Source organism: Neophocaena asiaeorientalis, unplaced genomic scaffold (genome assembly GCF_003031525.2).
Source record: "Neophocaena asiaeorientalis asiaeorientalis breed wild unplaced genomic scaffold, Neophocaena_asiaeorientalis_V1.1 scaffold155, whole genome shotgun sequence".
NCBI lineage: Eukaryota > Metazoa > Chordata > Mammalia > Artiodactyla > Phocoenidae > Neophocaena > Neophocaena asiaeorientalis.
This window is the reverse complement of record NW_020173040.1, coordinates 5,542,769-5,551,982: the sequence shown is the minus strand read 5'-3', so window position 1 is coordinate 5,551,982 and position 9,214 is coordinate 5,542,769. Positions and strand designations below refer to the sequence as shown.

The window sequence follows — 9,214 nt, the reverse complement described above, 5'->3', positions numbered from 1 at the left end:
TATATATATATATATATATACACACACCTAGGAGTGAAATCGCTGAGTCACATGGCAACTCTGTGTTTAACCTTTTGAGGAACTGCCAGACTGTCTTCCAAAGCAGCTGCACCATTTTACATCCCCACTGCAAAGTGTGAGGGTTCTAGTTGCTCCAAATCCTTACCAACACGTGTTATTATCTGTCTATTTGAACCACCCTAGTGAGCGTAATAGGTATTTCATTGTGGTTTTGATTTGTATTTCTCTAACGACTTGAATACAGTTATCATTTCAAATGTCACTCTGACTTTACAGAGTGCTCTGGGTGACAGATCATAGAAAGGATTTGTGAGGCTCCCACCACCTTTGCAGGATCGCTCTGTTTAGAAACCTTTGTTTCAAGTAGCAGCACTTTTTCTTTCAGTTACAAAGGAAAATAAGACTATTTTCCTGTCTCTTTCTTTAAGAATGCATTTCTGGTGAAGTCAAGATGGCATACTAGGAGGACGCGTAATTCGCGTCTCCTCACAACTAGGGCACCTACCAGGTACCAATGGGGGACCACGGACACCTAAGGGGATGGAGGGAACCCCAGCGACTGGCTTGCGGAATCTTGGTTCCCAGGCTGTAAGTTGGGCCCAAGCTCCTGTGGTGGGAGCTCTGAGTCCAAACCACTGGACTAACAGAGAACCTCAGACCCAGGGAATATCAATCGGAGTGAGGCCTCCTGGAGGTCCTCATTTCAGCACCAAGACCCAGCTCTATCCAACTGACTGCAAACTCGAGTGCTGGACATTTCAGGCCAAAAACCAAGTAAGACAGGCATCACTCATTAAAAAAAAAAAAAAGTGAAATGACAAAAACATTTGTTACAGACAAAGGAGCAAGGTAAAAACCTACAAAACCAAATAAATGAAGATGAAATAGGCAACCTACCTGAAAAAGAATTCAGAGTAATGTTAGTAAAGATGATCCAAAATCTCGGAAACAGAATGGAGAAAATATAAGAAACATTTAACAAGGATCTAGAAGAACTAAAGCGCAAACAGTGATGAACAACACAATTACTGAAATTAAAAATACTCTAGAAGGAATCTATAACAGAATAACAGGCAGAAGAATGGAGAAGTGAGCTGGAAGATAAAATGGTGGAAATAACTGCTAGGGAGCAGAATAAAGAAAAATGAAAAGAATTGAGGACAATCTCAGAGACCTCTGGGACAACATTAAGTGCACCAACATTCAAATTATAGGGTTCTCAGAAGAAGAAGAGAAAAAGAAAAGGTCTGAGAAAGTATCTGAAGAGATTATAGTCGAAAACTTCCCTAACATGGGAAAGGAAATAGTCAATCAAGTCCAGGAAGCACAGAGGGTACCATACAGGATAAACCCAAAGAGAAACATGCTGAGACATATATTAATCAAACTATCAAAAATAAAATACAAAGAAAAAATATTGAAAGCAGCAAGGGAAAAGCAACAAATAACATGCAAGGGAATCCCCATAAGGTTAACAGCTGATCTTTCAGCAGAAACTCTGCAAGCCAGAAGGGAAAGGCAGGACATATTTAAAATGATGAAAGGGAAAAACCTACAACCAAGATTACTCTACCCAGCAAGGATCTCATTCAGATTCGACAGAGAAATTAAAACCTTTACAGAGAAGCAAAAGTTAAGAGAATTCAGCACCACCAACAAATGCTAAAGGAACTTCTCTAGGCAGGAAACACAACAGAAGGAAAAGACCTACAATAACAAACCTACAATAACAAACCCAAAACAATCAAGAAAATGGTAATAGGAACATACATATCGATAATTACCTTAAATGTAAATGTAAATGGATGAAATGCTCTAACCAAAAGATATAGACTGGCTGAATGGATGCGAAAACAAGACCCACACATATGCTATAAGAGACCCACTTCAGACCTAGGGTCACATACAGACTGAAAGTGAGGGGATGGAAAAAGATATTCCATGCAAATGGAAATCAAAAGAAAGCTGGAGTAGCAATTCTCATATCAGACAAAATAGGCTTTAAAATAAGGACTATTACAAGAGACAAAGAAGGATACATATATAGAAACTAAAAAAAAAAAAAGGTTCTGATGAACCTAGGGGCAGGACAGGAATAAAGACACAGACGTAGAGAATGGATTTGAGGACACGCAGAGGGGGAAGGGTAAGCTGGGACAAAGTTAAAGAGTAGTGTTGACATATACACTACCAAATGTAAAATAGATAGCTAGTGGGAAGCAGCTGCGTGGCACAGGGAGATCAGCTTGGTGCTTTGCGACCATCTAGAGGGGTGGGATAAGGAGGGTGGGAGGGAGATGCAAGAGGGAGGGGATGTGGGAATATATGTATGCATATAGCTGATTCACTTTGTTTTACAGCAGAAACTAACACAACATTGTAAAGCAATTATACTCCAATAAAGATGTTAAAAAAAACAAAAACAGAATGCATTTCTAACAGGATACCATGGTGAGGTGAAATAACATGAGATCCCCCGGGAATGAATATGCGGGTTCTGCTTACCTGCTGGAGGCCAAGCCTTGATGTAGCCTGTGCAGTGGACCACAGCATACTGGGCTTCTCCTTCCTTCACAGGGCCAAGGCCATTCCTAGAGAAAGAACTTCTGTGAGCTTGCTTTCAACATCTGGGGGTGAGGCAAGGATGTCCATGACTCTTTTGGTATCTAAGTTACTGGGTTCTCCTGTTGGCCTTGTGTTTTTCAATCTTGACTTCCCACCATCCTGTTTTCCCTCCTCCTACATGGTCTGAATATGCAAAATAAATCCACCCAACTCCCTTTCTCATCTCAACCACTGCAATCCTGATGTGTGGGTCTCTTGGTGCTCTCCAAGGCTCAGCCCCGTCTTCAAGTTCGGCTACTCCTTAGCTTACTGCATTTAAGCTATCTACCAGCATAGCCCCAGAACATACAACAGAAAGGCTTACTGACCTGAACCTTTTCCTCATGGTGGTTATTCTGTTTAGAGGAAGGTGGTCCAAAGGAGCATTTCCACACCTACGATTTGATAAATATATTAGAGTGAGTGAAGACCTAGGCAAGTTTATAAAGCACATAGTGCTGCAGGCAAGTATATGGGCCTTATCTAATGCGAGCACCCTGTAGCCAAGTTCTTTCCAAAGTGCAGAAGCAGGGTTGCGTGCCTGTGAATTTTGACTGTCACTGAAGGCAAGAGCCATTCTGCACTGCACATGGAAATTGCCTCAGGGCCCAGCCCAGGAGTCACAGACATCCAGAAAGACACTAGGAGGATCCTGGCCACGCTCCGTCCTGCAGATCATTTCAGTGTAACTTGGTGACTTTCAGGAAACAAGGGAAGAGGGTGATGACAGCAACAGTGTCTCTTCAGGCCCGAGCAGAGGCATCAACTCAAAACAGATGTTGCCAATTGATGAACAGAAGCATCTTCTCAGGCTTTAGCTTCACAGTGTGGAAACTGCCTCGTCCCCTGCAACGTCCTGGCACTAGGAATAAGCAGACAGCTGCAAGCTTGCGGATGGCAAAGGTCAGAGTAGGGACAGGGAGGGATGAGTCTGGAATCAGGGCTTTCTGGGGTCCTTCTCTGGGAGGCAGGGGACGTAAGGCATCCCACTGCCCACTCTGGTAGCACCTTTTCTGCCTTCTCCATAACTCTCTCAGCATCCAGGCTCTGCATGTCCAAAGCCTGTACTGTGGCCAACCTCTGACCCATGCTCTCAGGACATCCACTCTTTACATGTGCTTCCGCTTCCCAACTACATAGCAGGTAATGCCCTGGATGCCTCAGTATTCAATACAACAAAGATAAGAGTCCAGTTATATACTCTGAGACCTGGGATGGCTGCCAGCACGAGCGTATTTTCACAGACATTGCTGCCTGGGGATGCCCAGTGTCTTCCTGAAACTAAGCTGCTTTATTTGGAGGCGAAGGCCATGCTCTCAGCAGATGGCAGTGCTGCACACCTTACAGGTAAATCCAGGTAGTGTGGGTCTGGCACTGGGCAAAGCTACCTAGAGCATGTCTTGAGAGGCACCAGGGCAGGAAGCGGACCGCCTGAATCTGGTCGATAGGGCAGTGATAATGGCACTGGAGGCTACTCAGGAATGGTGAACTTGATGCTTCCAATAAATTCATTCACAAGGCAACTGCTTAGATGGTGCAATTAGGAATTCACATTGCTGGTGCTAGACTGAATGTCCATCAAGCTAGGATGCGCATTTACCCTATTGGCCAAAGCACTGTGGAAAGCCCTTGCTGTGTTGGACTACATTAACTGATGGCATTCTGTCCCTGGGTGGACACTAATGCATGTGAGTCGAGTCCCCCAGCTTGCCCCTGTAGGCTGAACAGAGGGAATGCAGTCTGCGCAGACTCAGTGCCAAATCACAAGGAGATGCTCGTGTATTGTCACTCCAACACCGCCTTATGACCTGAGGCAGGCGGTGAAGGGGATTCCATCCGTGTCTTCTGGAAGCATTCCAAAGGCTCAGCCTGGAGAGGAGCCGACTGGGAGGAAAGGACAGCCATACTCAAGTCCTCTGCCGGTTCTCAGGACTCAGCTAGGGGCTAGAGAGGCAGGTCTCCCCTCAACACAGGCAACCTGTGATCTGAGATGGCCTAGCCCGTAGATTAACAGTTTTTGTTTAAGAAGTAGAGTTGCTTTTGGGCTTCCCTGGTGGCGCAGTGGTTGAGAGCCCGCCTGCCGATGCAGGGGACACGGGTTCGTGCCCCGGTCCGGGAGGGTCCCACATGCCGCGGAGCGGCTGGGCCCGTGAGCCATGGCCGCTGAGCCTGCGCGTCCGGAGCCTGTGCTCTGCAATGGGCGAAGCCACAACAGTGAGAGGCCCGCGTACCGCAAAAAAAAAAAAAAAAAAGAAGTAGAGTTGCTTTAAAAGGTGACTTTGAATTAGTGAAAATTTAGACTTATTTTAAACATCGATTGTCTGTAACTTCATAGTTCCCAACAGATGCTCAAGTGGTAAGTCCCCGTCCCAGAAGCAAACCACTGGAGGAAGGTGACGGTAGTGAGTGGCTCCACTGTGCCCGGCCCTGAGATTGGAGCATCGGGAAGCTTGGCAGGGGCGGGGAGGAGGTCGGAGAGGGCAGGAGGCGCTGGAGCTGAATCAGGATTGGTGTGGACTTGGGTGGCCTTGTCGGGAAAAGTGCTCAAGAAGAGCCTGGGAGAGCATGTACCCGGGCCAGCGGGGACCGACTTCTTTCCTGGAGGAGAGGAGGGCGCCCGCCTCGCCCACCTGCCTGCAGTTCCAGCTGCCGCTGCTTCTCCCTCTGGGGTCCAGTGATGGATCCTCAGTCCTCGTATCTGGGAATCAGCAGCAGCAGCTGGTAGTGGACCACGCCTTCCTCCTGGAAACTTCCTTCTCCCTCTCTTGTTCCCTGCCATCTGCCCAGCCGCTCCTTCTCAGTCTCTGCCGGTTCTTCCTTGCCTCCCTGGTGCAGGGGTGGCCTGAGCTCAGAACTCTTCTCTAGCAACACTCATTTCCCAAGTGATCTCATGCGGTCTCAGGGCTTTAGGTACACCTCACTGTCGTCAATCCCTGACTCTATGTCTTCAGCCCCAAACTCGCCCGTGAATTCCTGAACTATATGTCCAACTGTCGACTCATCTTCTCCATTTACAGGTGAGACAGACCAAGAAGGAGGAGGCTTACATGCTGCAGTCAGATGCCATCACCAGAGTGAAGATGTGATCTTACAGCCCACCAGGACTCTCAGCGGAGGTGAGAAGGGAGCAACCCCATCAGAGCCCAGCCCACTGTTCCCCCAAACAGACCTCATCCTGCAGATGAAGGACCTCCGGGAGCCCATGCACATCCTCATGGATGACTGCTGCCCTTCTTTCTTGACCGTCCCAGTCTTCAGGTCCAAGATCCGGCCTGAGAGAGAGAGAGAGAGAGAGAGAGAGAGAAAAGGACATTTGCATAAGTCTCTGCCTTTGACTGGGGGGGTGGTGCAAGTGCAGGGAGAGCTCTACAAATGAAAACACAGGGGGCAACACAAATCGCAAGTCCTTTGTTTCCTGGAATTCCCAACATTCTTTAAGCAATGAAATCCACACAAGTCAAATGCCTTGTTTTCTTCAAAGAGTGGTCCACACTTGCTGCCTCTGCATTGTTCAATTCCATCACCACCAGTCCCTCCAATTCGGCTTTCTCCCCCACTGCTTCATGGAAACGGCATTCACCAAGGTCACCAACAACCTTCTCATTGCTAAATCCAAAACGCGGTCTCTTTGACTCATCTGACTGCTTGGCAGAACTTTACTCAACGGCACAATGATTCTCAAAAATCTCCCCTCCCCTTGGCTTCTGACAAGCACTCTTCACTCTCCTCGTGTCTGCCCCTTCATCCCCCAGGGGCTCCGACCTCAGCCATCTTCTCTTCTTGTTCTATGCATCCCCTATGCGATTTTATCCACTCCGAGGTTTTCATGATCACCTCTATCCTAATGACCCTACGTCTACACCTCCAGCACCAAGATCTAAACCACCAGCAGCTGACTGTATACCTCGAAGGCAGCATCACCCACTTCTCCCCAGATACACGCAAAAGCATCTCCATCCAACGGCAATCAAAGCCAGAATTCTAGATGTCATCTTACCTTCCTCTCCCTTGCCTCCCGCACACTCAGTCGGTCCATCTCGTCTGGCTCATCATTCCTCGAGGGAGACTCACTCACTTCCAACCCCCAGCATCCTCTCTCCTCAGTCCACCTTTCACACAGCTGACAGCTGTCTAGACAACATGCATCTGACTGTGCCCGCCTTGGCTTAAAACGGCATTGTTATATGGTAGGTCCCTGTTGATTATCTATTTTATATATAGGAGTGTGTATAGCACAGGGGACTCTACTCAATACTCTTGTAACAACCTATACGGGAAAAGAATCTGAAAAAGAATATATATATATATATGTATATGTATATGTATAACTGAATCACTTTGCTGTACACCTGAAACTAACACAACATTGTAAATCAACTATACTCCAGTATAAAATAAAAATTTTTTAAAAACTGCATTGCTTACAGGAGGTCCTTACAGAGTCCATGATTTGACCCCTGCCTGCCACTCAACCTCATTCCCCGTACATTTCCTAGTACCCTGTCCAAGAGAAACATACTAAGAGCCATCTATGTAATTTTAAATGTTCTAGCAGGAGCGTTTTTAAAAAGTTAAAAGAAGCAGGTAAAATTACTTTTAATAATATATCCAAAACATTATCCTTTCGACATGTAATCCCTGCAAAAATTACTAATGGAGTATTTCACATTTTCTCATACTAAGTCTTTGAAATTGGTGTGTAGTTTACATGTAGAGCATATCTCAATTCCGACTGGCCCCGTTTCGGGTGCTTAGTAACCATATGTGGTTAGAGGCTTCCCTGCAGTACAGAGAGCAGCTCTGGACCGTGGCCTCATCAAAGCACTCACCAGGCAGGCATATCTATAAGTGCCTTGTGCCCTCACACATTTGCAGATATGGCCTTTCTGCCAGAAATTCTCTCTCTGTTCCACATGAACTGTCATCCCGGTGAACTGCTACTCATCCTTCAGCACCAGTTCACATGGCACAACCTCTGGGAAATCTTTTCCAAGTCCTTCAGGCAGAGCTTCATGTCCTTTTCTTCCTTCCTCTCCCTTCCTCCCTCTCTCCCTCCCTTCCTCCTTCATTCCTTCCTTCAGTATTTATCAAATGCTTTTCATGAGACAGGCATCTTGTGAGGCTCAGGGGATGCACATATGTGCAAGATCATGTCTACCACCATGTCTGGCGGAAGAAACAGACATTTATAACACTTTCCACCATGTATCGTAATGATTTAATTACATGTTCATTTTCCTTGACCTTGAGCTCTGTGCCTTGAAGAAAGGAACCAAGTTTAAAATGTTGTGTCCTAGCACCACTTATGGTGTCTGATTCAGTGTACAATCAGCCCTCCGTATTTCATGGGTTCTGCGTTCCCAGATTCAACCAACCATGGATGGGAAATATTGGGGGGGAAAAATTCCAGAAATTTCCAAAAAGCGAAACTTGAATTAACTATTTACATAGCATTTATATTGTTATTACATATAGGTGTTACAAGTAATCTAGAGATGATTTAAAGTATACAGGAGGGGGACTTCCCTGGCAGTCCAGTGGTTAGGACCCCACGCTTCCAATGCAGAAGATGTGGGTTTGATCCCCGGTCGGGGAACTAAGATCCCACATGCAAATACTACACTGTTTTATTTAAGAGACCTGAGCATCCGTGGACTTTGGTATCTGTGGCGGGTACTGGAACTAATCTGCAAGGATACTGAGGCTCGACTGTATACGCTTGCTAGTTGAACTGAGTTGTTTTTACCCATCCATAAGAGGACTTTTCAACACAATTGGCATTAAGTAACATGCTAGTATAAATGGATTGTTACCTCCTTGTTTCCCCGTCCCTACGTTAAAACACACACGCATCTGCACCCATCACCTGCTGTGCTCTCATCTCAGAGGAAGAAATGCTGAATCTCAGTGCGTCCTCCCCACCCACAATGGGCTTTGTTCCATCAGCCAGAGCCCCCCAACCCAGTTATTTCTAACTTCTCCCCTCCCTACCATCCGCTCCTTCCAGTATTCAAACATCGTCAAGTATCTTTCATCATGAGTGTCTCAGGGTGGGGTGGGGAACAAATAAAAACTCCTTCTTGGAAGTTCCCGTCCTGTCCGCCAACTTCTGAAGTTCCCATCCTCCCCCTAACCCCCGCAGTCAGAGCGTCCTGTCCACGTGCACTGTCTCCCGCCCCGTTCCTCCTGATGGCTTGGCCCCTGCACCCTGACTTCTCTACAGCTCACAAGGCTGCTCCAGCCTAGACCACAGGGTCCCTGTTTGTTGCCACATTCAATACACACTATTCAGTTGCTCTTGCTTTCACCCCTGACCTTGACCAGTCCCTCCTCCTTGGAACATTCTTACCCCAGGACACCACTTTCTCCTGCTTCTCCTTTGCTGGTTCTCAGCCCTTGTGGTGGCTCTTTCTCCTCAGCCCAGCCTGGCACTCCTGGGGTGTGGAGGGGTTGGTCCTTTTCTCTCTCACTCTCCCCAGGACCCTCTAGTAATGTTCTGGCTCCCCTACGCCCTACATGCCGATGACACCAAGATGTCATCTCCAGCCAGACCTCTGGGAAGCTCCTCTGTGTCCAACTGTCTCTTGGG

The 9,214-nt window shown here is 46.9% G+C and overlaps 1 protein-coding gene across 6 annotated transcripts in view; it reads right to left on the bottom strand.

Moving 5' to 3' along the window:
- The window catches only part of ARNT2 (aryl hydrocarbon receptor nuclear translocator 2), a 215,893-nt gene that overhangs the window by 80,940 nt on the left and 125,739 nt on the right, over positions 1 to 9,214 (bottom strand). For all 6 annotated transcript variants that reach the window (XM_024742784.1, XM_024742783.1, XM_024742785.1 and 3 more), the window contains 3 exons: positions 5,795 to 5,897; positions 2,955 to 3,020; positions 2,527 to 2,612 (listed from right to left, as the gene is read on the bottom strand). In XM_024742784.1, coding sequence (XP_024598552.1) covers positions 2,527 to 2,612; positions 2,955 to 3,020; positions 5,795 to 5,897 — 255 coding nt within the window. The remainder of the gene's footprint in view (positions 1 to 2,526; positions 2,613 to 2,954; positions 3,021 to 5,794; positions 5,898 to 9,214) is intronic.